This window comes from Amblyomma mixtum, chromosome 5 (assembly GCF_055824585.1).
Source record: "Amblyomma mixtum isolate Tamu chromosome 5, ASM5582458v1, whole genome shotgun sequence".
NCBI classification, from domain to species: domain Eukaryota; kingdom Metazoa; phylum Arthropoda; class Arachnida; order Ixodida; family Ixodidae; genus Amblyomma; species Amblyomma mixtum.
Window position 1 is genome coordinate 109,336,986 of NC_143016.1, and position 25,538 is coordinate 109,362,523.

Consider the following 25,538-nt stretch of genomic DNA (forward strand, 5'->3'; position numbering starts at 1 on the left):
GAATGTTAGGAATGTGTTGTTCAGGTAAACCACGTTTATTGCGAGGGAATCTTGCTGGCCCATCTGGTTATTTAAGTGGATGTCACTGGTGTTGCATAATTCACGTAAATCAGCCAAGGTAAGAATTTTGTGTCTTGATGGAGGTGGCTTGAACAAAGCCAGGATGGATGCAGAAGCATGGACTTGCTAGATAAGAGGTGGAAGAAATATTTTAAATGCTTGTCTGTATCACAGATGCATTCATCACCAACTAGTATCTAGCACCCAAGTGCACACTTGACCTTGCTGCCACGGAATCCTTCATTAATCATACAGCAAGGGACTAGAAGAATACAAATGGGGTGGAGTGCATATGGCAGATTCTCTCAGATCATGAATGGCAGTTTGCCAATATCGCTGAAGAGGAAAGTATACAACAGCTGTATCTTACCGATACTCACCTGTGGGGCAGAAACGTGGAGGCTAAAAAAGAGGATGCAGCTTAAGTTAAGGACAATGCAGCGAGCTATGGAAAGAAAACTGATTGGTGTAACGCTAAGAGATCGGAAGCAGGTGGAGTGGGTGCGGGAACAAACGGGGTTAATAACATCCTAGTTGAAATGAAGAGGAAAAAATGGGCTTGGGCAGGGCACGTAATGCAAAGGCAAGATAACCGCTGGTCCTTAAGGGTAATGGAGTGGATTCCAAGAGATGGCAAGCATAGCAGGGGGCGGCAGAAAGTTAGGTGGGCGGATGAGATTAAGAAGTTTGCGGGGATACGCTGGCCGCAGCTGGCAAAGGACAGGGTTAACTGGAGAGACATGGGAGAGGCCTTTGCTCTGCAGTGGTAGTAGTCGGGCTGATGATGATGATTATGATAAAACTCGCTTAGTTTGAGCATGTTGCAAAGCAACGAGTTTCTAACTCTAGTGGTGTGGTCAGAACATATCTAATGCAGATTACACATCCTCCTCCAGCATTTTGCAACACTGCATTTGTTATTTACACAAGGTACAGTAGGGAGCAAAAGTTCCTGGACCGCATGCCCCATAAAAGAGGCCAGTAGCTTTGTTACTAACTGCCAGCTGGAGACCACACTTGCGGAGGTGAAAGTCAAAATTACGTTCTGGTGGCTTCTTTCCCTGAGCATGCGGTCCAGAGACATTTGTACTGGACTTTTTCATCCATGTTTCTAGTAAGCTGTGAGAGCAGCAAAGAGTTGCAAGATTACAAATGCATAACTTCTGCTAGAAGCGGAACACAGCTCAAATTAATAATGCAGAAAAGCGGGCGACAGCACATTTCTATGATTTTTTTTTGTATATTGTGTCGCTGGACAAGGCTCAAGTCGGAAAGCTTTTTTTCATCAAAGCTGAATTTCTTTAACTCACAAGTCACTGCCACATACGAATATATCAATTTTACCATGCGTAAGCAGCTATATTTAAGACAGGTATCATGGTGCAGAACTTTGGTCAGAACAATATTGACAGAGCGAACGAAGGCATGCTTCACTGTAGCCACAAGGTTACGCTGCCCACACATTAACTTGTTCAGTAGCATTGCTGAAGCAACCGCAGAACTTTGGTCAGAACAATATTGACAGAGCGAACGAAGGCATGCTTCACTGTAGCCACAAGGTTACGCTGCCCACACATTAACTTGTTCAGTAGCATTGCTGAAGCAACCGTCTGTCATGGCCTGTTCCATAATTTTCGTAGGCCAATGTTTTAACCACTGAACGGCACTTGTGGTCAAAAGTGTTTCCAAATGGTTCAGGGGGTTAAGAGCTCTTAAGCCTTCTCACTGCTTCCTCTGTGGGGCAGTCCCAACTTCGAATGGCATAGGCACTAGCCAGTACCCATACTGCCGCCTGCTGCATGCAACTGTAACTAAAACGCTATTTTATGAGGTCAGTTCATCAAAATTCCTGTTAGCAGAACCACAATATACACAATGAGACAGGTTCCTCAGAAGCCAAAAACACGGCTTGGGCCGCAAATAAACTGAGCTCGTCAAAGGCCTTGAAGGGGTCAATTTCACCTAATCATAAATGTTACCATAACACTTTTCACACAGTTAATGCCAACACCTAACATAAAAATAATGTGCATATAGAAAGCTCCACTGTGTGCTGTACACTGACTAGGGTGAAAGGCACATTTGCATCAGAAAACAAGGCATTCACAATGCATAAACATACACATAAACAGCGTTTTACTATAGTTAGCACTTCTTAAAGACAGATGTGCTGCGCTAACAATCTGAGCTTAAATTCTATTTTCTTTGCAACAAAAAAAAAAGACATACAATAGAACCTCTGTTTCACAGAACCGGGGGGAAAAATGTACTAGCCGAGAAACATAGTAGCCGGGAAGCTTGCATGGAAAATAAAGTATATTGTTTTCTATACCCCCCCCCCCCCCGCCCTCTCTTTTTTTTTTTACTAGTAAAGGCAACATGCTCCTCTGGAATTTTCCCGGCGCTGTTACTTTCACGATCGTCTGTGTGCATAGAATGTCCCAAACACCTTATGATGGTTCTCTCTCAGCATGAATAGCTGTCGAAGGGAAGCGGCAGTGAAGCGGAAGGGCATGCAGAACGGACCAAGCCACTGTAATCCTAAACAGTTTTCGTCTATTGGAACCTAGAAATTTTTTCTTTCAGCTGCAGGCAAAAAGGCAAACGTGGATGACTGAAACATGTCTTGGAACCATCCCGTGCGGCATAGTTTCGTTTTTGTGCCTTTGGTCGTTCAAGCTCGAGCCACAGCAGCTACAGAACTGCACTAACAGCCACAAAGTTCATGCCACCCGTAAGTGTGCATTGTATCGGTGCAGACACAATATGTCGGAAGCTGCAGAGCACGGCGATGGCCAAGTGCCGATGGGGTCTACAGTCCCACTTTGGCTGGCCTGCCATCACCGTTCATGCACTACACGCATACTGTCAAAATGCCAGCACAGGATAGAGCACTATCACAATGCGACATATGCGATGTAGAATGTGGGGACGCTGCCACAGTTTTGCCGTAAGAGCCCAGTATACATTGAGCGATTTTCTATAAAACCTGGAACGGGACTGACTCAGGAAAATGCGGCACCCAGGAACCGAACAGCAAGGTTCTACTGTATTTGACGTTGTGTTTGGCGCATGATTGCCTCAGTCACTTAACCATTATGCTCAACGCAAAACAACAACTAGCGTTTTCTTGTGCCATTACTTCACTGTTGAAGTTTGTTCTGGCTGAAATATAATTCAAACAAGGCCAGAGTTTGAAGAGTACCTTTAATGACACTTTTTAACCAGGCAACAGCAGCTCTATGACACAAATCATCCTATAACAATGCACATCAGGCACTAAGTTCACTCTCACACTCACTGCTCACGTGCAGCCGACTCCTCAGCTGATCCAACCTGTGTGTCAGTGGAACATGATCAGTCCGAAGTAACCTGTTGATATTGCCTTTTGAAGTATAACACCTTGCGCCCTCACTCCCCAGCAGCTCCCTCAATGCTCTGTTTCTCTGAAGCACTTTCTCGTAATACTCAATTCCACCTTCAACGTAATCTCTGCCCAGGGCAGCTGCCCTGCTGTCTGCCTTCCTGTCCCAGTACTGGCTCATGCCATCTTTGAAGCAAATGTACAGAGTGGCATTGAGCGCTACGACGACACCATACCAGACCACTCGTGCCGCACCGGGTACACGGCGCAGGAACGGGAGCTTTTCATTGGCAAGGTGAGCCATGAGGTAGCAGTTGAAAGCGCTAAACGAAAGGGCGGCAGACTGAATCTGCACGTAGTACGTGCTTGCCCAGTAGATGTCACGAGCGATAACAAACCTCTGTGCCTTGTCGCTGAGCACAAGAGCGCTTTTGAGCATTTCTCCTTCCCTTGTTTCCCACCCTGGCTCTTGGCTGCCGCGAAGGAGCAAACTCTTCGTCTGCACGTCCTCCTTCTTCGCATAGCTGAAGGTCACGGGCAGGCCGATAATTGCACCTTTGGCTCCCGACGTATTGCCCGCAAAAAATGTGTCCAGCATGGGCACAGGGAAAAAGTGGACTTTCTCCTTGTCCTGTGCGCCGATGTCGACTGACTGTAGCACCTGCAGACGCAACCCCCACGTCCTTTTCAAGCAAACACGGCTTAGAAAGCGAACCTCAAATCAACTATGGCACAAAAAATCGTGCAAGTGTTCTGATATACAGCCTCACTGACAACTATGAATCATGTCAAAAGACATTTTACAGCGTTGCAGGTAAGAAAACGAGTGCTGCATCAGAAAGAACTAGGTATTACACGAGGTTTAACTGCAGTATTAGACATACCCAAGCATCTACCTTCATTACATATCCACAAGGTGGTCCCACCATTCAAATTAAAGGGACACTGAGAAGAAATTGAAGTTGACTAGCATCGACAGAATACCAGCTCCTGATTACAAAAACACCATTCATACTGACAACAAAGCTCTTGTAACGTAGAAAAGAGCAAGAACCAAAATATAGGTATCGCTGCCACAGGCCAAACTCGCAAGTACAAGCTTCATGACGTCATAGGACAAAACAGTGTTGCTAGAACCAATAGTTCTAGCAACACTAGGACACGAGAAGCCACGAATCACTGAGGTGCAGCAAATGCATGCGCAAATCTTCTTGACGTCGCCAGATGGCGCCACGTACTCGACAGCTATGCGCGCTCCTGCAGCGCCGGGACCAATCAGCGCCTGCTCACAGCGGTATGCGGGCTCCCGGTATTCCGCTAACGGTTACAAGGTACACGGTACGCTAAAGGTGTCTATTTGTGAGAACTTCGTTGACGACTTCGAGAACGGGATCCATTGTAACGCTGGCAAAACGCCGGTACAAACGTAAACGAAGCGACGGCCGCAACAGCCGATAGATGCCTTCAACGTGTGGCCGGTGGTAGCTTTCTTTTCGGCTGCTGCTGGGCCGCACTGCTGGCTGCCAGAAATCACAGAGTATGCGTTACGTCATGTGCACGTCATGTTTCACGTCACTTAGTCCTGTGTCGTCATAGGAGAATCCCAAGTTTGAATCAGAGCGGCGGGAAAAACTTTTTCAACTTCGAATCCAAATTTCTTAGAAATAAAGGCATCTTTCGCTGCCGGCCAAGTGGCAACAAAGCCATGAAATGCCAAACTATCGGATTTTGCTATAAAAAAAATATTAATAGAGCTCTCCTCAGTGTCCCTTTAAGGCAGTCATTCCCATCAGTAGGCACATGGTTCAGCAGAACACTTTGTTGGGCAAGTTGGTTCACGACAATAGAAAGATACGTTGTGCAAAAAAGTGGCATTCACAGATTAGGACAAGACGGGACAAGCGCAAACTTCCAACTGAGGTTTATTCAGAGAACAAGCAAGTTTACATAGTTCTGCCAGCACACGCTCAAAATGGTATCGAAAGCAGATATGAGAAAAGGGTGTCACAACACCGTGCCTTCGGGAAAAACCACTTGACTATTACGGTGTCTGATCGACATGTCACTGATACAGCCTGTAGCGCTTTTCGTGATAAAATACACTTTGAGAACTTCAACATGAAACAGCATGAGAACTTCTTGAAGCGTATTTTTGGGACTCCCACTTTTCTCATATCTGCTTTTGATACCGTTTTGAGCCTGTGGTGGCTAAATTAAGTAAACTTGCTTGTTCTTCGAATCAACCTCAGTTTAAAGTTTACGATCGTCGCATCTTGTCCTCACCTGTGAATGCCTTTTTTTTTTTTTTTGCGCAAACTATCTTTCTATTAGCAGGCATGAGGTAAAGTTTGGTTTGGTTTGGTTTATGGGGTTTAACGTCCCAAAGCGACTAAGGCTATGAGAGACGCCGTAGTGGAGGGCTCCGGAAATTTAGACCACCTGGGGTTCTTTAACGTGCACTGACATCGCACAGTACACGGGCCTCTAGAATTTCTCCTCCAAAGAAATTCAACCGCCGCGGCCGGGATAGCACCCGCGTCTTTCGGGTCAGCAGCCGAGCATCATAACCGCTGAGCCACCGCGGCGGCCGCATGAGGTAAAGTGCCATGCAAGTAACAGCTCGGGCTTTGTGGATGGGTATCCAGACAATGCCTTTTGCAGTTTTGTAGTAACGCGAACAAGGTGGTGAAATTTTACATGCCACTATTTCCAGCAATGCTTGGCAAACACATTATTACTGCTTTGACAATTACTGCTGTGAAGACACCACACCATAACTAAGTTGAACTGAAGTACTGCGCAAAGCATTACGTGCGGTTAGACGACATGCATCAAGTAACGTTCATAATGCAATGAAAGTTGAAATTCAGACAACTTCAGGCTCTTTTTCCACAGCACTCACTGTGTTATGTGCAATTCTTAATGAATTAACGGAGTTCACTAAAACTTGGCCAGTTATTTATAGCAACACTGCATTTCTTTTTGCTAAAATAGCACCAACAGTTAGAATTACGCACAGAGAGCCAAAAAACACTGGTGACGATCGGAGTGCTAAATTACCACTAAAACAATCATAGAGCATAACATCTATATTGTTCCCCAAACGTGATCTGTTGCACTTTACAGGACTTTGTCTTGGAGGTACGCTTTTTACACACCACATAATTAAAAATTGCTATGAAAGGACTGCACATTCAGAAGTGCTACACAAAACTTGCATTTTAGTCAGTCTTTTGCACTAGCTTAGTGGCAACAGCATTCTGCTCCTGAGCCCAGTGTTTCATAACCAGCGCCTGACAGTAAAAGCTGTACTCTGGTCAGATAGACAGTGGGTGCAAACACAGGTGGCCAAGAACCCGCCTGGGACCCTCCACAACTTCACAAGTACATCTCAAAAGTGAATCCACAACTGCAACTGTAATGGAACAATAAGCGTGACCAAAACCAGAACCTCACCTTATGTGCCCTTTCCTCTACCACAGGATCCAATTTCATAGGTAGGCCGTCTCTGTTTGAACAGAAAACATTCCTCACTTTGTGGTGACCTCAGCAAAAAAAAGCACCTGCGAGGCAATGACTACTGCTTACTACTGACAGTGAGCATATGTGCGAAGAAAACTGACCAACTAGAAAACATGTCTACGAGGCTACTCACTGATCCAGACACAAATCAAAAACTGGCGAGATGGCCACATTTTTTCAATAGCATAGCACAAATTCGTGCAATCGCTGAAGCGGCTTTCAAGTACGATTCATAGCACATGTACTTTTCTTCTACATCTCTGAATGCACCGAATGTGAATACCAGCTAGACTATACTTCACTTTTGAATAAATGCAGCTGCTACAATAAGCAATGCATTACTGATGACTTGCACTTACACCATGAAGTAGGAGAAAGCTTATGCATTGCCATTTCACTTAGCTCATCAGAGTCATGTCTCCAACCTAAGGCATTGGCACATTTATGCATAAGACAAAAGTTGCACAACAGCTTAGTTCACTTTAAAGGTGCACTGAAGAGGAATCTGAACTCGTCTTTTTGCTGCGTGAACTCGATCTACACGTTCCTAGCATTCTTAGAAACTGCGACTTATTGCCCTGTGTGGCCGATTTCCCTAATTAAATCGAATTAACGTCCGGCTCCCGCCTTTTTTTTTTTAATTCTCCCTCGTACGGTGGGCGGAGTCGACCAACGCGTGGAGTGCCCTTCAGTCAGCTCCGCGAAGGCTTTGCTTTCGCTTCATTTTGTTTTTTAGTTTTCCGTGAATAAATAGTTTCATTTGCAGATAATATAACCGTAAAATAAGCCCACAGAAATAGAAATATGCGCGGTCTATTTGCTTCTACGGACTACTACGTATTACTCCGCCGATGGCAGAGCGGCAAGCCGCCACGGGACTGGGTGAAAGGCACTCCCCGCATTGGTCGACTCCGCCCACCGCACAAGGGAGAATTAAAAAAAAAAAGGCGGGAGCCGGACGTTAATTCGATTTAATTAGGGAAATCGGCCACACAGGGCAATAAATCGAAGTTTCTAAGAATGCTCGGAACGTGTAGATTGAGTTCCTGCCGCAAAAAGACGAGTTCAGATTCCTCTTCAGTGCACCTTTAACCATAGAAAGGACTGTTAGAGTCTTTTTAGTTACCTTTTCTTTTCTATACAAAATGCCTAGCTCACGGTACACACTCAGCCGATGGTTTCATTTAATCATTTCTAGTTTCCTTACAAGAAGGCGAATGCTACAGCCACGAACACACCCACACCCTACAAATACAAAGCATTATTGGAGATACCTGACTTGCACAAGTCATCAAATGAAAAGCGATACTACATAAAAGATGTAGTTCTTGATGCTGCACAGTCTTTTCTTTTTCCAAAAGTTACCCTCCTATATAAACTCCCGCAGTTAGAGAAATCTGTGTATTTAGAGCACCTGAGACCTCTCTTTGGGCAAACAATACAATTAGGGGTCAGACTTTTTGGCTTTTTAACTTTAAAAAATTTGGTGGACATTTTTTTGACGCTTATTTCAGAATGCAGTTCTCAGTTTCTTCTGGCAAATTTCAGTTCCTACAGATGAAAGACCGGTGTTTTTCGGAGTATAAGCTTGTATTACTGTGCGATGAAGCCGTTGATTTTATGATTATTTTACGATTTATGGTGAAGTTGATTTTATGTTTTTTGTCAACCTGAGCATTCAATTTACCAGTAATTAACACACAAATGGTTGTTGATTGATTTATAAAAGCTGGGTTGCCATGTTATCACTGAGTTGTGCTAGGTTGTGCGAGAGGATGGGGAATCACATGGTCTGTGTGTTGACGACAGCGATCAAATTGCGGCTTAACCGTTGGGAACAAGAATAGGACACTTTTTCGTAATGCTTATGCATAGTTTCCAGTGCCCTTATATATAATGGAAACCCTGCTTAACTGCTTAATGTCCTAAGTGAGTATGGCAGTGAACCGTGGTATGCTAGCAGACAACATTTGGTGGCAAGGTGGTGACAATGAAACAATACCTCAAAGTACACAACTATGCTGCTTAATCCAGCAGTACACAGCCCCACTACGCCCCTGGCTTCCGAACATTGTTCATTTTTTCCTATACCTGAGTGTAACTCCTACTCGATAGGCAGCTAGCTATGGCATGCATGTCAAGGATATTGACCTTTTTCGATTAAAACCGAATTCCAAAAACCAAATTTGACAGACTGTTATAGATTTCTTTTTTTTAAGTTTAAACTGAAAAAGTCTGACCACTTCATATAATGAACTCCAACATTTAAAGAATATCTGCACTAAGAGCACCTGAGCCTTGCCTTAGAGCATACAATACCATCTCAAAGAAGCCCTCAACCATCACAGCTTCAATATCCACAGTTTATTTGGAAATACCCAAATGACAGGTAAAAGCGGGCTGTCCTTAACCCTTCAGCACCCAGCAGTGTGAATTCACAGCATAACAATTTGTAAATGAGTTTTCAGCAGGTAACACTTTCTAATGAAAATGCATAGCACTTTTGTGAGGAAACGCTGCGAAGTGAAATATTATGTGCACGTAGAACGGCTAGGCAGCGTTCAACAACTGGTTGTGTACCGTTTCGTGAGAATTTTTGCCAGAAGAATCGAGTAAAATTTGCATACACTTGCTGCATCGTTGAAGAATGCGTGTGTCATTAAGAGATGCTTGAAACGCTTGCTTCTGGAGAATAAATTGTTGATTTCAAGTTTGTTATGAATTCCTAACAAAGGTCATTTGTGTCAGTTAGCCTCTGTTCGAGGAAACATACTGAAACTAATTGCGTAGGAGAATTTTCGCACTTCATTCTTCAATTGCATCCGACTATGGCGATAGTAGCACTGACCTGCATAAACCTGACTCCACTGACAACATGAGCTTAGTGGTATGCTGACTCCAATATCCCAGCTGTCATTTTTCCCACTCACTGCTACTAAGTGAACGCCCATCAGAAAAACTCAAAACACTTGACCAAACTACAGGTCTTGTCCTATTTCTAACTTTTTTTCACTGCACTATTTCAGTTTCCAGACATAGCCAACCAGCATGACACTATGTGCTACTAATGTTACATGTGCTACTAATGTTACATGTGCTACTAATGTTAATGCTAAAAAGACCTCATAGTAGATTTTCAACTGCTCTCACTCAGCCATAATACAAGCGTTTCCTTATCTTCGTAGTCGTGACAAAAGTTCTGAACCCCACAGTGTTCTAGAGTCACTCTTGCAGCATCATGCTACCCCCAACTGCACTAGATTCAACAGATCAAGAAACCGAAACCACAATGTAAAAAATCCAGTTATAAACTGATGACTGTACCTAAGTGGACTGTGTTGTGATTCAAAATAAGGTAATTCACATCTGGCATTTTAAAGAAGAAAATGTAATAAAAGTTTTGGCATTTGTATCACTTCTAAGTATCTAGTTAAGCAAGAAGAATGCAAAGATTCTCAACATGGATTCGGCATAGCCTAATGTGAAATAAACTATCGAAGAAGATGAAGTGAAATGAACTAAATACCACAGGGCAAAGTTGCAAAACTCCTGCATGTGATGACTGTTTAGAACAGGTTTTAGTCAGCCAGCAAGGAGCTCAAACACTAGCACGAGCCCAAGTCGTGAGACATGCCAGAGTGTGCCTCGCACCATTTTTTAGTAAGTGTGCACCCTTTTTTTATTCTGCGATATATATATATATTTTTTGTGACATATTACTGTTCACCAGGTCATTGTCTTCGTTATTGTTGTGTTTTTTCATAAGAGCACTCATCTGCAAAAGCATATGCGCATGCCATGTCACTGTAGCTTGCAGCAAGCCTCTTGTGGCATCCTCAGTGACCTCTACATAATAATGAGGAAAGCCCATTCACAACATAGACCCACACAGATACATTCACACACACATACACACACACACACACACACACACACACAGATACACAGATAATAGTACACAGATGCATGACACTAAACAGCCTGGCCTGCAGAAAACTGTTACCAGTTTCCTTTCGTTGTGCTCACACATGGCTACCAAATAACTCTTGCAACCTACCCTCACATGTAGTAATCCAAGAGAGCCTTTAAGGTAGCAAATAAACGAAATTAAAAGCAGTGGCACTTCCACTGTGAGCACTCTGCACTGCCACATGCTAACCACATAAGATACATAACCGGGATACATAAGAACTGTGTATGGACACTTACTTGTATGCACGGACGATGTCCTTATAATAGTTGAGGAATTGCGCGTGGGGAAGCAAGCCAGCCATTGCTCCTATGAATCCACCCGTGAGGCCAGCAATTCCGGCTACTTTCCGGCCCATTTCTCCGCGCAGCCACGCCGAAGCCATGATACTTCAGGCCGCGTAACGCGCACCTGCAAACAAGAAAAGAGTTGTTTTTGAGGGCTATGCAAACCACATAAGTACAAAACGCTGCGTAGACAAATGAATTTGTGAATTTCTGATTTCATTTTCATATCCTGAAGACAGGACGAAATCGTCAACCCTAGTCTTACCATTATGGTGACGCCACCTCAGCCTGAAACTACTCTGTGCTCTGTTATAACTCACATACACACAAGGAATTAAATATGATAAACTGGACTCATTTAGACATTCAATTAATAGTCAATTCAGTCGGCTACTTGCAAGCCCTTGACTGATGTAATCATCCCGAACTGAGTAATGAACTTCGAATATTGCTTCATACGTGAGGAACACTTGCAGCGGGGCTCTAACACCCAGCCAACCCGGAAAGTAGAGCGTGGATGCTTGAAGAGAACAGCAAGCACACTGTTCACAAATTCGTCTCATTCGATCAGAGTAGAACAAGTCATAAACACGTACACGAACAGGGACAAGCGTACAGACAGGTCTTTCACCATTACGATTAGCTAACCACCGGTTCCACAAACGTGGATACATGCAACAACTAACGTCGTCCGCTGCTTTGTTACTTTCCAATACACGAGGAGAAGGTTCTTGCGCACAGGAGACCAGTGAGCTGTTTATTACACACTCACGTTTTGTGAACAAGCGAATCGAAAAATAGGAAGTTTCGGGGCCAGGAACTGGGTCCGAAAGCACCGAACTTCGCAAAACAATACTTTGAAGTACCCTCAAATGCAGCACATGTTCAAAGCGTTCAAAGTTCGCTTGCGGTCACGCTTGCGGTAGTACACCGTAAGCGACTCGGCCTGGCTCAAATAGCGGCTGCCCATGGCTTCAAAATCATCTTACGACTGATTAGTAGCCGAGCTATAGCCGAGCCAAGTCAGGTCACACGGTTTTCAACTTTAGTTGTTTGCATTATTTCCGCCGCTCCCGATTACCGCTGTAAAATGGCGGACGACAACATCGCAGCCACCAAGGCGAGAGAAAGACGCGTAAGCAGCAGATTTTATGTCTTGTTTTTTATGAAGTATCGTAACGAGAAGACACAAGGTCTTTAGCCTGTAAACAGTTTTCCTTCACTGTAAGTAAGTTTGCCGAAACCCACGTCGCCGAAAATGTGTAGCGTTAAAACGGAAACAATTTACCAAGGGATGAACAGTGACGGGACAGAGTTCAGTAGTGGCGGGGACATTGAAAACACGCTGCATTATGGCCAAGAAATGCACAGCTACTGCAAGACTCTGCCCCCTAAGGAAGTCAAGTCACCGGCAAAAGAGGCTGTCCGCTCGGACAGTGAGACCGACAGTTGTGTTGAAGACTTGGGCTCCGACCACTCCGAAGAAGAAGAGATTGTGTACTGCATCTGTCGCACGAGCGATACCACTAGATTCATGATCGGTTGCGACAACTGCAATGAGTGGTACCATGGCGACTGCATCAGCATTACAGAATCGTACGCCAAGAACATACTGAAGTTCTTCTGCCTCATATGCCGCGACCGGGATCCGACACTCGAGATAAAGTTCAAGGAGCGAAAGGAGAAGTCTCATTCCTCGCACGAAGAGCACAAGAGTCGGAGCAAGCCCAGAGACGACGAAGCGTACTCTCCTACGAGGCATAAAGACAAGTCGCATCGCTCCAAAAAGAACAAGCGTCGGAAGTCCACGCGGCAGTGCGGGGAATGTACCGCTTGCTACATGACCGAGGACTGCGGTCGCTGCGACTTCTGCAAGGACATGAGGAAGTTTGGCGGACCGAACAAGATCAGGCAGAAGTGTCGAAAGCGGCAGTGCCTTAACTTCGGCCTCATACTGGGCAAGAAGCCGGTGTCGTCTCCGAAGCGGCCCAAGGCGGGTCACGACGACGACTACGACCCAGACCAAGAAGGGGCCAACGAAGCCTCCGACCTCCCGAACGACTACATGGACGACGACTACGAGCCGGAGCTTGTCAAACGTTCTCCGAAGAAGCCCCGCCACAAGCGGAGCCCCACCAAGGGAGGAGACTCGAAGGCGCAGTCTAAGCGCGCCCGCAAGGAGGAACACAAGCGCGAACATCGAAGCGAGAAAGAGAAAAGTCGGAAGGACGACGACGTGCCGAGGCAGTGCTACGGGCCGGGTTGTACTGCGGCGGCGCGGCCGGGCTCCAAGTACTGCAGTGACGACTGTGGCCTCAAGTTGGCCACGAACCGCATCTACGAGGTGCTTCCGCATCGCATTCAGCAGTGGCAGTCGAGCGTGTGCCATGCGGACGAGTTGAACCGCCGCCAATTGGAGCAGATCCGCAAGCAGCAAATGGACGCTCGGAGTACCCTCCAACAGTTGGAAGCCAAGCGAGCAGAATTGGAGAAGCTCATCGAGAAAGCGAAGCAGACACCCCTGGCCGAAGATGAAGAAGCCACGGATGACTGTGAGGAAAGTGAATTGAGCACTTACTGTGTCACCTGTGGCCACGAAGTGAGTGCACGTGTGGCCATGCGTCACATGGAAAAGTGCTTCAACAAGTATGAGAGCCAGAGCTCGTATGGCTCCGTGTACAAGACTCGTATTGAAGGTGACAATGTGTTCTGTGACTTTTACAACCCACACCAGAAGACCTACTGCAAACGCCTTCGAATCCTGTGCCCAGAGCACTCAAAAGAGCCCAAAGTGAGCGACGATGAAGTGTGCGGCTTTCCGCTTGTGGTGAATGTGTTTGAACATGCTGGTGAATATTGCAATGTGCCAAAGAAGAAGTGCTCGAAACACTATTGCTGGGACAAATTTCGCCGGGCTGAGATCGACATGGAGATTGTGCGGCAGTGGTTGAAACTGGATGAGCTGTATGAGCAAGAACGCAACACTTGCATGTCAATGACGAGTAGAGGTGGTGTGCTGGGACTCATGCTGCACCAAACTCTTTCACATGACACACTGTATGAAATGCCTGCACCAATTCAAACATAACATCACCCAGATGAATTTTTGTGTCTCCACGGTTTGCTTTGGATGAAATACATAACAATTTCAGTATGGTACATTTTCTGCTTAGTTGTGTTTGGTCATTTATGGGTTGAGTTACTTCCTTCTCTTGCAGATACAAGAACTGAAAGTCTTGGAGCATGAAATCAACTGCTTGAAGAAAGATGCAGTAAGTTCCACAAAGGCATTTTGAGTGGTGAGGTGCCCGACTGATCCTCTTAAATGAGGTTGTTGTTTGCAGCGTGTCTACAAGCAGCAGCCAAACAGCAACATTTTTTTCAAGTCTACGTTGGCAGATGTTGAACAGGATACAAAGAGTTGAGTACCCGTTGGAGATTATGAGGAGGAAGCTTAGTGCTGATGCAGCTACCTCTTTGTTGCAGGAAACTTGCAGGCCCTGCAGACTGAGCAGAAAACTGAAACATCAAAGAAGACCAGCAAGAAATGACAAAGCATTTTTTTTTCATTCTCATGACCAATTCTTGTCTCTGAAATGCATAAAAATGGCAGCCACCCAGAAAGTTATGTTTGTTAACTTAATAAAATAGCACATGCTTATGCATGCAACACATTTTCAAATTCACAATCCTTTAGAGCTGCTACTTTGGTGGTGGTGAAACATTTATTTACTTTTGACAATAGCCATACATGATGGGCGGAGTCCTCAATCCAGGACCCGGATGGCTGACACGATCTGGCGCACCTGCTCGATCAGGGATTGCTGGTCAGTTGGGTCCAAGCCAGACAGGGCAGCCTCCCAGATGGAGAATGAAGGGTGGGAGATGGGTGTTTGGTTTCCTGGTGGATTCGGCACTCCTAGAGAGAATGTTGGGTTTGGATTGTTACACTGTTGACAGGATTCGGCATATTGCATGGGGAACTAAAGGTGCTTGTGAAAAATGTTAGAGTACATGAGAGTCTGGAGCAGGTGCTAGACAATGGTGTCAGCCGTCTTGAGGGTTTCATGGGGGTGGTGGAAGCGTTCTTCATGGTGTTTGTAGTACTCTGTTATGCTTAGGCTGCTTGCCAGTCAGCAAGGGTGGTTGGGGCGGAGGGTCATCCTATATGCACAATACATTGCTTAAATGCTCATTGGAAAAAATGGCCACCGATGCAGTTTTTTCACGGAAAACTTTTTGCTTGGGGTGAAGGAGTGACAGAAACCTTCTCCTGCTTGCCAATGGCAGTGTGGTGAATTCAAACGATGCACCTGACTGCTCTCCCTAGATTGTTATCACTGTAGTGAGGGAGATAATGACCTACGGTTAAACATTCTATCTAGTACACATAGAGAAAGCTTGTTCACCTTGATCAAAAAGACCTGCTCATATTCAGTTTCTGAGTGTACTGTTGGACACATGGCCTCTGTTACACAAGGAACTGTAAAAGGCAAGTGTATCTTTGGAATTTGCAGGGAACAAAATATGTCTTGGTGCAGCATTTCAGTGGCGCTCTGGAGGCTTGTGGCAGACGAAACATTGGGGTCGACTGACGCTGTTCGCTCTAGAAAGTGGAGAGGAGGAGAGACTGGACAGAACCTTGTGACTAGTGATGTTGCTTTTGTGGCCACTTCATAAAAACTATGGGGACGCTGAAGTCATCTTTAGAGTGGAATGCGATAGCATTAGATTTCACACTTTTCGGAGTTTCTGTTACAACTTCTGTGAGTGTTTGCATTAGTTTAATTGCAATTTTCAGTTCACCAAATGCCATATTTGGACTGTTAGCTGCATTAGCAGGTATCTGCTGTGCTATGACTGTGCTGACATTTCTATATATCATTTCTTTTTAGTTTTTATTTCGATTCTCTCTCTAGGTTGCTCACCACCTGGTGGCTAGGTTGCTATGATATCACAAGATCACGACTGCCGCGATGGGCAGGTTGTTATGCCGTTACATGGTCACGTGACCTCCCATGACCACTCATTTAATCTCGTCTCTGCTTGGGTAGGTGTCTGTTTGTAGTCGTCTGAGCGTGGTGGCCTGCTCTCTGTTGGGGATATCCGCCGGAGCCGAGTACTTCTTGCGCGCTCCCAACAACGCCTTCATTGCCTCCCCGTAAGATTCTGGCGTGCTGAAGGGTTCGACCGGCAAACCCGCCCTCCGGTTCGTGAACCTTCGGACAATGGTGTCTGCCATGAGATTTCCCTCAACCGCAGTGTCAGGGACCCAAATGATGGTGTGTTGAATGTTTGTGTTGTTCGATCCATGTCTGTGTTGTTTTCGTTCAAAGAGGATCCTCGAGCTCGCGGCTTTTCGGCTGATCCTTCCATCTCTGTATGCCCTCGCTGCAGCCTGAGAATCAACGTACCGTGCCACCTGGGGCTGTGAAAAAAGCCCTTTATTACCAAAGATAAATAGCCCTAGTCTTGAGCAGTGGGAGGCCCTCCTGGCTGACTCCGACCCGAGCACACAGCTTATGCTGGTGACGAGGGCCAAGGCAGCGGCGGAGGCCAACGAGATCCTGGAATAGGAAAGACCGACCACTGAAGCTCCACATCTATCTATCCCCAACCCCCTACTCCCTAACTCTTCCTTTTCCAACAATAAATGTTTTTACTACTACTACTACTAAATCTCGTCTCGGACGGCTGGGTTTTGGTGGGGAAATAGAATTGTCTCGTTAAAAGCATAAAAAGAATCCCGTTTCTCTTTTACAAGTTTCTCATTGTATCTACCCGCCGCGGTGGCTCAGTGGTTAGAGCGCTCGGCTACTGAGCCGGAGTACCCGGGTTCGAACCCAACCGCGGAGGCAGCGTTTCGATGGAGGCGAAACGCAAAAGGCGCCCGTGTGTTGTGCGATGTCAGTACACGTTAAAGATCCCCAGGTGGTAGAAATTATTCCGAAGCCCTCCACTACGGCACCTCTTCCTTCCTTTCTTCTCTCAGTCCATTTTATATCCCTTCCCTTACGGCGCGATTCAGGTGTCGACTGAGATAAGTGAGACAGACACTGCGCCATTTCCTTTCCCAGAAACCAATTCCAATTCACCCGTTTGTCACGATCGATGTGTCGCATAAGAAACTGCGGCCGCAGCTAGCTCACGTGCGTTCATTTCACGAAGATGCTAGCCTTACAAGATTTCACATCTAAGACAACGTAATTATCAAATGCGATTAATAATGAAAGGTTCGCGCAGAACACGGTATATAAACGCGAGTGGATGGCTTCCAAGGTAGATTTGTAGTTGGTCCCCTGCCACACCATCGCGATAGATTTTATTTAATTTAAATTTAATTCTTTGCGAGAATTTAGAAATTTAAGCTGAGTAGCTTGGTGGAGCAAACAGCGTAAGCAACTTGAAAGAAAGGATGGTGGCGTTGGTGAAAGTGTTTCATTGACACGTTTAGGAGCGAGGGATTGTGGTCGCAAACAGCGTAAGCAACTTGAAAGAAAGGATGGTGGTGTTGGTGAAAATGTTTCATTGACACGTTTAGGAGCGAGGGATTGTGGTCGGGGTCCCTAGTCCAGGAGTTTGTTGACTGACACTGTCGGCCTTGCTCGGTCGAGGAGCCGGGCTTGGTCCTCAAGCTCAGAGCAGGTCAGAGCCGCCTCCCACCCGTTTATCGGTGGCTGACAAATGCACACTAATATGGGATTGGCCTGACAGCTACACAGAAACTGCATTCCCAACCAACGGAGTCCGGGTGTATTTCTGTGCTTCTAGGCGTCGAAAGTGCACTCCTTGTGTCTTGTCGAGGCCCTTATCCGGAGTAGGATATTTCTTACGCAGCTGCTCACGGCTACGTTGGCGTGACTTATTCGAGAAAGTCAAGGTGCATCTATCGAGCGGCAGAGTCACGCTTTTTGCCGACTCATGCTGTGGATTCATGCTGCATGTTTTAAGTCCATGTATAAATCCTCGTATCATCCCGAACTATGGGTTTAGGGTGTATCTTTCATTATCGGACCCACTTGGATGATTCAGCGCTCGAACAATGCTCGTACGCTCGTACGCCAGAAGCCATACACAACACTTCAAAACCGAAACTCACAATGCATCCTTTATTTTGCAAATGTATGTATAGCACTTATAGTAATAAAATAATGTTAACATTTACTTAGAAAGTTATTAAAAATTAAAAAATTATTTTATATTGTTTATTTATGTTATTTATAATAAAACTTTTTTTTATAAGTCAATCCAAGTCAATCTGAAGTTGCCTTTAAATATCCGGCGCAGCGAAAGAATTCGCCATTTCGAGAGCAACCGGACGCTGCAGGGCGCGTCTTTGTGATCATTGTCGAGTCTGAAGAAGGTGAGCTGCTGTGGGCAATGTTTTTGGCGAGAGAACGTGCGTGATTTAGCCTGTGTTCGTTTCTCGATGGAAGTAGAGCTAGTAGTAACACGCTAACACCGGCTGGCTCAAAGCAGGGGATTTCATGGCAGTATTTGCGTTACCTCTCTGCCTCGTGCGGTAAATTATTTTCTTAGTAGCCTGAACGCATAGACAATTAATCGTTGCGCAGGGCTGTTGCACAGAATGGTAAGGGCGCGTGCATTAATATTTAATCGCAGATTCCATGAGCGTTTTACTCGATTGCAGTGGATTGAGATGATCGAACCTGAGCCGGTGTATTGTGTGCCATGTGGCGGCGGGCATGTGTGATGACAAGCGTAACATTCCTGAACCACACTGATGAAGGAATGTATTAGCTCTAACTGATACTGGCAAGATTTTAGTGTGCCCCTTATTCCAGCTTTCAATGCCTTACGCAGCGTATTTTTCTTTTCAGCGATGCCCGAGCAGAGCAGTTCGTGGAGGCCCGGCGTCGTGTCTATCGCCTCTTGCGGCGAGTGTCGGCGCCGTTGGCCCAACAGCAGCATAATGGTAAGACCTTTTCTGCCTTTTATATTAGCATGTGCAGCTCTTTGATGACATATGCGGGAATCTCACTGATTACTGTGAATGATCAGCGTTTACTGATTGAGTACAACGTTATTGAAAAGGGTTTTTCCGTCGCTCCAGGCATAAGTGATCGTTTGTTCTTTTTCCAGGCCATCTCCTGCCCACTTCAGCGCCGTGATACCGGCTGAGCAGTAAGTTGCGTTTTATTGAGCCGTGGTTCTTGCCTGCAGGAAAAATGAAATGATGATATTGAACTCTCTCTCCGATTATGCGTGAGGACAGTTGACGTCTGATCACCATGCTTTTGTACAACAATTCGACGCGCGCAGCTGTTTGCTTTGCTCAGTCATGCCTTTCATTTACAGTTCTGCTGTCCTCCAAGGGCCTACGGTAAATGGAAGCGCCACAATTACAGGTAATTATTGCTCTTCCCGAGCTCCTCATTTAATATATGTAATTGTGTTGGCCTGTAAATGATGCAAATTGAACTCTCTCTCCGATTATGTGTGAGGACAGTTGACGTCTGATCACTATGCTTTTGTACAAAAATTCAACGCGCGCAGCTGTTTGCTTTGCTGAGCATGTTATGGCTTTCATTTACAGCTCTACTGTCCACCAAGGGCCGATGGTAAACGGCAGTGCCACAATTACAGGTAATTATTGCTCTTCCTGTGCCCCTCATTTAATGTACGCAATTGCTGACCCAAAAGACGCGGGTTCGACCCCGGCCGCGGCAGCCGAATTTTGATAGAGGCGAAATTCTAGAGGCCAGTGTGCTGTGGTCAGTGCACATTAAAGAACCCCAGGTGGTCTAAATTTCCGGAGCCCTCCACTACGGCGTCCCTCATAGCCTGAGTCGCTTTGGGACGTTAAACCCTAATAAACCAAAGCAATTGTGCTGGCCTGTTTGGTGCATGCTTTTGTCATTGTAATCAAACCATTAACTCCTTTATTTTTCAAGTTGCGTTCATTTATATATCTTTTGAGCTTGTGTCTGTGAAAAAAAAATGATGAAAAGAACTCTCTCTCCGATGTTCTGAGGACAGTTAACATCTGATCTGCTTGTTACTGCTGCATTTGGTACACACTGCCACTTGCCTTGTCTTAGACCTTTTCCTCTTGCAGTATGCGGACCACCAAGGGTTACACAGCAATCACAATTGCAGGTAATCTTCATTTCCCTCTACATTTAAGGTACGAGGCCACTCTGGAGCCGGCTCAGTGGGTACAGTGTTAGGTTGCCGACCCGAAAAGCGCGGGTTCAATACTGGCCACTGCGGTCTCATTTAGGTATATGGAGGCGAAATGCTAGAAGCCATTGTACTGTGCGATGTCTGTGCACTTAGAACCCCAGCTGGTCGAAATTATCTGGAGCCCTCCACTACGGTGTCCCTCATAGCCTTAGTTGGTTTGGGATGTTAACTTTGTAAACCAAACCACTTTTCTGGGAAAAAAGTTTTACAAGCAGATGCAAATTTGTGGTCTAGCTTAGCTACATTTTTTTACTGTAACCAAGATGTGTTTAGATGTGGGTGGTTCAGTTTCAGGAATGTGTTAAATATGCATGTGATCAGTAGAAGTCATAATTGATCACCAGGCAAATTACTTTTGTAGTTATATACATATATTGAGCTGTTCAGTGAACTAAAACAGTTATATCATAAATTGTCATTGTATAAAATTGGAATGACTGAAACCAATGGTTCCACATTGCATCTTTAAAAGTCGTAATAAATTTTTTTTTACTAATTCTGGTCTGTTGCATAACAAGATATGTACACAGTAAGTGCGAACTTGTGATAAAAATTATTCTCTAAAACATTAGCTGTGTTTGTGTAGAAGGAATAAAATGAGTTAATGAGAAAATCAACAAAGTATCTGAAATAGCTACGAATTCTATACAGGAATGTCCAGGACTAGACTGATGGGAGGTTTTCCAGGTTCACTTTTGTTCACTTGCAAGGTGCAAGGCAAGCTTTCAGTGTATGCAGGCTGCTTGTGACCAAAATTTGCTTCAGGACGTCTAGCGTCTTGCCATTGTTGAAATAATGTGTCACAAAACTGCTGGTTGGCTTACGTAACCAATTTGTGTTTCAAATGTGCATTCTTCTGAGCATACAATTGCAAAGCAAAAATACAGATGTTAAGAATTTTATTGATCTAAACTGAAAAAATAGGGAAGATGAACGATGTTGCAGAAATTTGGTGGGGGGTTGTGTCTTAAGTTTGTTTAGAAAAATATTGCTTTCAAAGTGGCTCCATACCTTAATACTTGCGGTTGTGCAGGTCCATGTAGTGCATGTTGCATTGTTCTGGTTATGGCCTTAACATTTTTTTTGTTTACCTTTTCCCCCAGTTGCTGTACATGGTGTGGTTCCAGCAGTTGTGGAGGTGCATCACAAGTGGTGTGCCTAGGTATATGCTCCTTTGCTTATCCCTTCTAATCTAGCATGTGATGATCGCATAGTTCAGCAGATATTCTTTGACGAACAACATTTCGCCCCTATCTGATGCTTGTGCTTTTCTTTTGAGTAATTGTTTTCATGTTGAGTGTTCTAATGGCCTTCTGTTTGGTATTGCTTGTTTACAGCACAGCATAACAAGTGTAGACTGCTGCACCGGATACAGAGGCAACATATGTGTTGAGGTATGCATTTTTGCCATGCTTATCTGCTCTAAATCATGCATATGATGATTACATAGTTCAGCAGATGATCTTTGACGACCAATCTTTCGCTCCTATCTGAGAGATGTGCTTTTCTCTGAGCATTTGTTTTGATGGTGAGTGTGCTAACGGCCTTCTGTTTGTCTTTTTTTTTTTTTTTTGTACAGCAGAGGATAACGGGTGCAGACTGCTGCAAAGGATACTTAGCGGCAACATATACGTGTTGAGGTATGTATTTATACTTACCTGCTCTAATTTGTGCATATGATGATCGCATAGTTCAGCAGATATTCTTTGACGAACAACATTTCGCCCCTATCTGACGGTTGTGCTTTTCTTTTGAGTAATTGTTTTCATGTTGAGTGTGCTAATGGCCTTCTGTTTGGTATTGCTTGTTTACAGCACAGCATAACAAGTGTAGACTGCTGCACCGGATACAGAGGCAACATATGTGTTGAGGTATGCATTTTTGCCATGCTTATCTGCTCTAAATCATGCATATGATGATTACATAGTTCAGCAGATGATCTTTGACGACCAATCTTTCGCTCCTATCTGAGAGATGTGCTTTTCTCTGAGCATTTGTTTTGATGGTGAGTGTGCTAACGGCCTTCTGTTTGTCTTTATTTTTTTTTTTGTACAGCAGAGGATAACGAGTGCAGACTGCTGCAAAGGATACTGAGCGGCAACATATACAACGTGATGAGGTATGTATTTTTGCTTACCTGCTCTAATTTATGCATATGATGATCGCATAGTTCAGCAGATGATCTTTGACGACCAATCTTTCGCTCCTATCTGAGAGAGATGTGCACTTCTCTCTCAGCATTTGCTTTCGTGATATATGCTGATGCTTGTTTATTCATTGTTTAATTTCAGCACGCAGCAGCTTACTTGGTAGCAGCCAGCATCTACGTGGACTCTTCGTGCCAGTCGGTAAGAATGCTTTACTTTAAATTTTTAAGTCGGCATGCATAAATGATGCTTTTATTTGCTACTTCTGAGCCAAAATGCAGAAAAATGTTGCACTGATTGCATGGAGTGACAGGGCTTTCATGCAGTCATCCTTCCTGCTTGTGTGATAACACCAACTTTCTCTTTCAGATGCCTTGGACAGCTGTCTCTGGCCCTTAATTTTGGCTTGGCTGTGTGGTATGTTCACTTCTCATATTTCATCTGCATTTTCTTTTTTTTTTTCTGTAGGGGGTGGGAGGGCAGCACGTAGCAGTGAGGTTTGCCAACAACAAGTTGCCATGGGCAACTGCATAGCAGCACCTTGCATTGTTGTTGCTTCTGGAAAATTGGAGAAAAATGCTAAAGCAAATGAACGAATATTGCTTGCCTCTCCTGCAAATGTCTCATCTTGTCTGCAAGATCCTTAGCAGAACAGGTGGCAAAGCTATTGATGCGAGTGTCACTGTCACTGTCACTGCGACTGTCACTGTCACTGCGAGTGTCACTGTCACTGCGAGTGTCTTTGCGATTCAATATGGTAACAGCAATGTTGCTTTAAAGGGAGGTGGTTTGTAAGCCCATGGGTGGCAGTGACTGTCACATTGTAGAATATATTGCAGTGATGCCTGCATTTGCTATGGATGAGAAATTAGTTTAGGAATGCAGTTTGTCTGCATGTAACCAATTTAGTAAAGGCTTTCGTGAGCAGGAAGTGTGACAAATGTTCAGTGAGTGCTTCACTTTTACTTGAGCATCCAGTGAAGCTCTGATCACCCAAGAGTGGGCCTTATGAGATACTGCATGTTGCTTACCAGCCTCTACATGTGCAGTAACAGGAATGTGTCACGGTGGTGTTGTCACCCTTTGGCCATTTTGATTTCACCATGCTAGGGGTAGTCATTGTGAATAGCTCTTCAATTTCAGGCATTCAAGCAGTTTTTAGCTAGTGTTTTCTTCAAAGTTCATTTTTAATATCCACATAAAAAGATGCATTCAAGGGTGGATGTTGGAAGTTCAGACATATTTGGGTGTTCAAGATATTTCTCTGATATTCCTTGCATTGTTTTGTTGCAGATGTGTTCCTGTTTCTGGCTTAGTGCCTCTATAAGGTAATTGCTGCAGTCATTCTGCCATTTTATTTTCTGTTGTCCCTGATGATCACCCTCCAATACTTATAACCGTGAGGACCTCACCAAGATCTCTGAAACACTTTTTTCAACTTTCATGTTTATTTGCTTATGTGTCTATTTTAACAAATTTTCCTTGCTATACTTGTTTTTTTTTCCTTTTAGATTCAACGTGCACAGTGGGGAGTTCTGGCCAACCTCCTGGTATGTTCATCATGCAAGTCAATTGTTGTGCGGTCCCAAATGATGTTTACTTTCGGAGTATTTGCTACCCTGACGAGTACTGAGGAGAAATCTCTTTATGTCTGATGTTGCAGCCTGGCTCTCTTGTGCTGCTGTTTTGACAGCATTTTAATATTGGGTAATTTATCTTTCCTTTTGTCTTTCCAGGTACTTTTCGGGAACATGAGGCTGAATTGTAAGTATGCTTGCTGTTCAGCTTATTCCTCTGCATTTTAAAGGGATGACATCCATTGATAGGGACAGCTGATTGCTGTGATTGGATCATATCTGTTTACTGATTGCTGCAAGCACATATCTTGAAAATGATCAGAGCACTTCGTTCCTAACCACTCGTTTTGCATTCCAGATGTGAAGTCATCAGATTGGAGGAGCCCTTAGAGGACATTTATTTTGACCTGCAGTCAACACCAGTGCCTCACAAGTTTTGCTTGCAGTTCTCTAGTGGTTATGCAATGCAAATAAAGCTGGTCATTCTCGACCACTTTTGGATATTATTGCCTACAGTTTGGACCCTTACCTCCCCTTATCAATATCAAACAGCTATGACTGGTCATGTTTGCTTGGTAAGTTTCAGCAGGTCGGCAGAACGTAGCTGACGTGTGGTGTGGGTTTGAGCGAAATTTCAGCGCAGCGTGGTCTGGAAAGTTGCTTCACATGTATAATACACGGTCGTGGTGGGTTGTCTGGTTTAGGTAGAGGTGTGTAAAGGGCGCGCATGTGTAGTCATTGCTACTGGAGGTGGACAAAATTTTTTGGGAACCCACGACACCTTTCTATTCTACCATCCTTGCAGCAGTTGCTGCGCCCTAATAATCAGCCGCAGGCAAGTATGGTGGTACCTGATTATGGCTATATCGATGTGCCAATGCGTAGAATCTCCGGTTGTCATGCTCGCTGGCTCCCTCAAGGTGGGGTGAGACTGTTTGGTCGAAAAATTCGGTTTTGAGATTTTGCAATCATCTGATAGAGAATTTATCTTTCAGAAAATATATTACACTTTGGTATTTGCGGTTTCAAAAATGTTTTTGTCCTTTTTCTTCGACACGTTGTCGAGAAAAGGGTGTATCTCCACTGTGATCTCGAAGCGATCTCTTCGTTCCCGATACGTGCAGAAAGTCAATGCTTCGAAGGTTTCGGTTTTCAATTTGTTCTTGTGAGTAGTACAATTTTAAGCCACTAGGGCTTCTGTTGCTCTTCCTACCTAAAGTCCCTTTATGGCATGGAGGAAGGAAAACCAAGGAGAGGCTTGAAAGGAAGTGACGTCAAAATTTAGGCTTAAAAAGTCGGGCCACTAGCAACGTTGTCGTTGTTGCTAAGAAAACTCGGGCCACTAGCAACGGCGTACGGCGTCGTTAGCGTCGTTGTTGCTAGGGGCCCGAGTGTTTCTCGGTG

General features: G+C 44.8%; 3 protein-coding genes and 4 non-coding genes across 18 annotated transcripts; 6 read left to right on the forward strand and 1 right to left on the reverse strand.

Moving 5' to 3' along the window:
* Positions 1-3,253: 3,253 nt before the first annotated feature.
* Positions 3,254-12,182, reverse strand: LOC149343333 (transmembrane protein 177). 4 transcript variants are annotated; one of them, XM_089545854.1, is made up of 4 exons: positions 12,070-12,182; positions 11,156-11,327; positions 6,881-6,932; positions 3,254-4,085 (listed from the first exon to the last, which is right to left on the reverse strand). In XM_089545854.1, exons 2-4 carry the CDS (start codon positions 11,299-11,301, stop codon positions 3,333-3,335), a joined length of 951 nt encoding a protein of 316 aa, XP_089401980.1. In that variant the 5' UTR covers positions 11,302-11,327; positions 12,070-12,182; the 3' UTR covers positions 3,254-3,332. The 4 variants fall into 4 exon arrangements, with proteins under 4 accessions (XP_089401980.1, XP_089401979.1, XP_089401981.1 ...); XM_089545853.1 differs by having other exon boundaries at positions 11,976-12,163; XM_089545855.1 differs by lacking the exon at positions 12,070-12,182 and adding an exon at positions 11,800-11,968.
* A 24-nt stretch (positions 12,183-12,206) lies between these two features.
* LOC149343334 (uncharacterized) lies at positions 12,207-24,627 on the forward strand. 9 transcript variants are annotated; one of them, XM_089545857.1, is made up of 20 exons: positions 12,207-12,338; positions 14,422-14,475; positions 14,548-14,623; positions 14,690-18,566; positions 19,045-19,139; positions 19,307-19,348; positions 19,523-19,572; positions 19,761-19,810; positions 20,283-20,323; positions 21,514-21,572; positions 21,748-21,804; positions 21,990-22,050; positions 22,225-22,281; positions 22,466-22,529; positions 22,702-22,758; positions 22,927-22,974; positions 23,851-23,885; positions 24,069-24,107; positions 24,294-24,321; positions 24,493-24,627. In XM_089545857.1, the coding sequence occupies exons 1-4, from the start codon at positions 12,294-12,296 to the stop codon at positions 14,752-14,754; spliced, it is 240 nt and encodes a 79-aa protein (XP_089401983.1). In that variant the 5' UTR covers positions 12,207-12,293; the 3' UTR covers positions 14,755-18,566; positions 19,045-19,139; positions 19,307-19,348; positions 19,523-19,572; positions 19,761-19,810; positions 20,283-20,323; positions 21,514-21,572; positions 21,748-21,804; positions 21,990-22,050; positions 22,225-22,281; positions 22,466-22,529; positions 22,702-22,758; positions 22,927-22,974; positions 23,851-23,885; positions 24,069-24,107; positions 24,294-24,321; positions 24,493-24,627. The 9 variants fall into 9 exon arrangements, 7 of the variants coding, with proteins under 7 accessions (XP_089401983.1, XP_089401988.1, XP_089401989.1 ...); XR_016283115.1 differs by lacking the exons at positions 12,207-12,338; positions 14,422-14,475; positions 14,548-14,623 and having other exon boundaries at positions 18,427-18,566; positions 22,469-22,529; XR_016283116.1 differs by lacking the exons at positions 12,207-12,338; positions 14,422-14,475; positions 14,548-14,623 and having other exon boundaries at positions 18,427-18,566; positions 21,993-22,050; positions 22,469-22,529.
* On the forward strand, positions 12,338-14,362 carry LOC149343335 (CXXC-type zinc finger protein 1-like). The gene has a single exon (XM_089545852.1). The coding sequence runs from the start codon at positions 12,462-12,464 to the stop codon at positions 14,289-14,291; it is 1,830 nt and encodes a 609-aa protein (XP_089401978.1). The 5' UTR covers positions 12,338-12,461; the 3' UTR covers positions 14,292-14,362.
* LOC149343336 (small nucleolar RNA snR60/Z15/Z230/Z193/J17) lies at positions 21,601-21,676 on the forward strand. The gene has a single exon (XR_016283333.1). It is a non-coding gene; the product is annotated as a small nucleolar RNA snR60/Z15/Z230/Z193/J17 (small nucleolar RNA).
* Positions 21,838-21,915, forward strand: LOC149343337 (small nucleolar RNA snR60/Z15/Z230/Z193/J17). Its single transcript, XR_016283335.1, has one exon. It is a non-coding gene; the product is annotated as a small nucleolar RNA snR60/Z15/Z230/Z193/J17 (small nucleolar RNA).
* LOC149343338 (small nucleolar RNA snR60/Z15/Z230/Z193/J17) lies at positions 22,078-22,157 on the forward strand. The gene has a single exon (XR_016283334.1). It is a non-coding gene; the product is annotated as a small nucleolar RNA snR60/Z15/Z230/Z193/J17 (small nucleolar RNA).
* On the forward strand, positions 22,315-22,392 carry LOC149343339 (small nucleolar RNA snR60/Z15/Z230/Z193/J17). The gene has a single exon (XR_016283336.1). It is a non-coding gene; the product is annotated as a small nucleolar RNA snR60/Z15/Z230/Z193/J17 (small nucleolar RNA).
* Positions 24,628-25,538: the final 911 nt, after the last annotated feature.

What these genes read in the sequence shown, in the direction of transcription:
- LOC149343335 (XM_089545852.1), top strand. Translation starts at nt 12,462, where the DNA reads ATGTGTAGCGTTAAAACGGAAACAATTTACCAAGGGATGAACAGTGAC.
- LOC149343333 (XM_089545854.1), bottom strand. Translation starts at nt 11,301, where the DNA reads ATGGCTTCGGCGTGGCTGCGCGGAGAAATGGGCCGGAAAGTAGCCGGA. An exon ending in GACATCGTCCGTGCATACAA is followed by an intron (nt 6,933 to 11,155) that starts GTAAGTGTCCAT and finishes CTGTTCAAACAG; the next exon opens with AGACGGCCTACCTATGAAAT. An exon ending in TAGAGGAAAGGGCACATAAG is followed by an intron (nt 4,086 to 6,880) that starts GTGAGGTTCTGG and finishes TTGCGTCTGCAG; the next exon opens with GTGCTACAGTCAGTCGACAT.
- LOC149343334 (XM_089545857.1), top strand. Translation starts at nt 12,294, where the DNA reads ATGGCGGACGACAACATCGCAGCCACCAAGGCGAGAGAAAGACGC. An exon ending in CCAAGGCGAGAGAAAGACGC is followed by an intron (nt 12,339 to 14,421) that starts GTAAGCAGCAGA and finishes CTTCTCTTGCAG; the next exon opens with ATACAAGAACTGAAAGTCTT. An exon ending in ACTGCTTGAAGAAAGATGCA is followed by an intron (nt 14,476 to 14,547) that starts GTAAGTTCCACA and finishes TGTTGTTTGCAG; the next exon opens with CGTGTCTACAAGCAGCAGCC.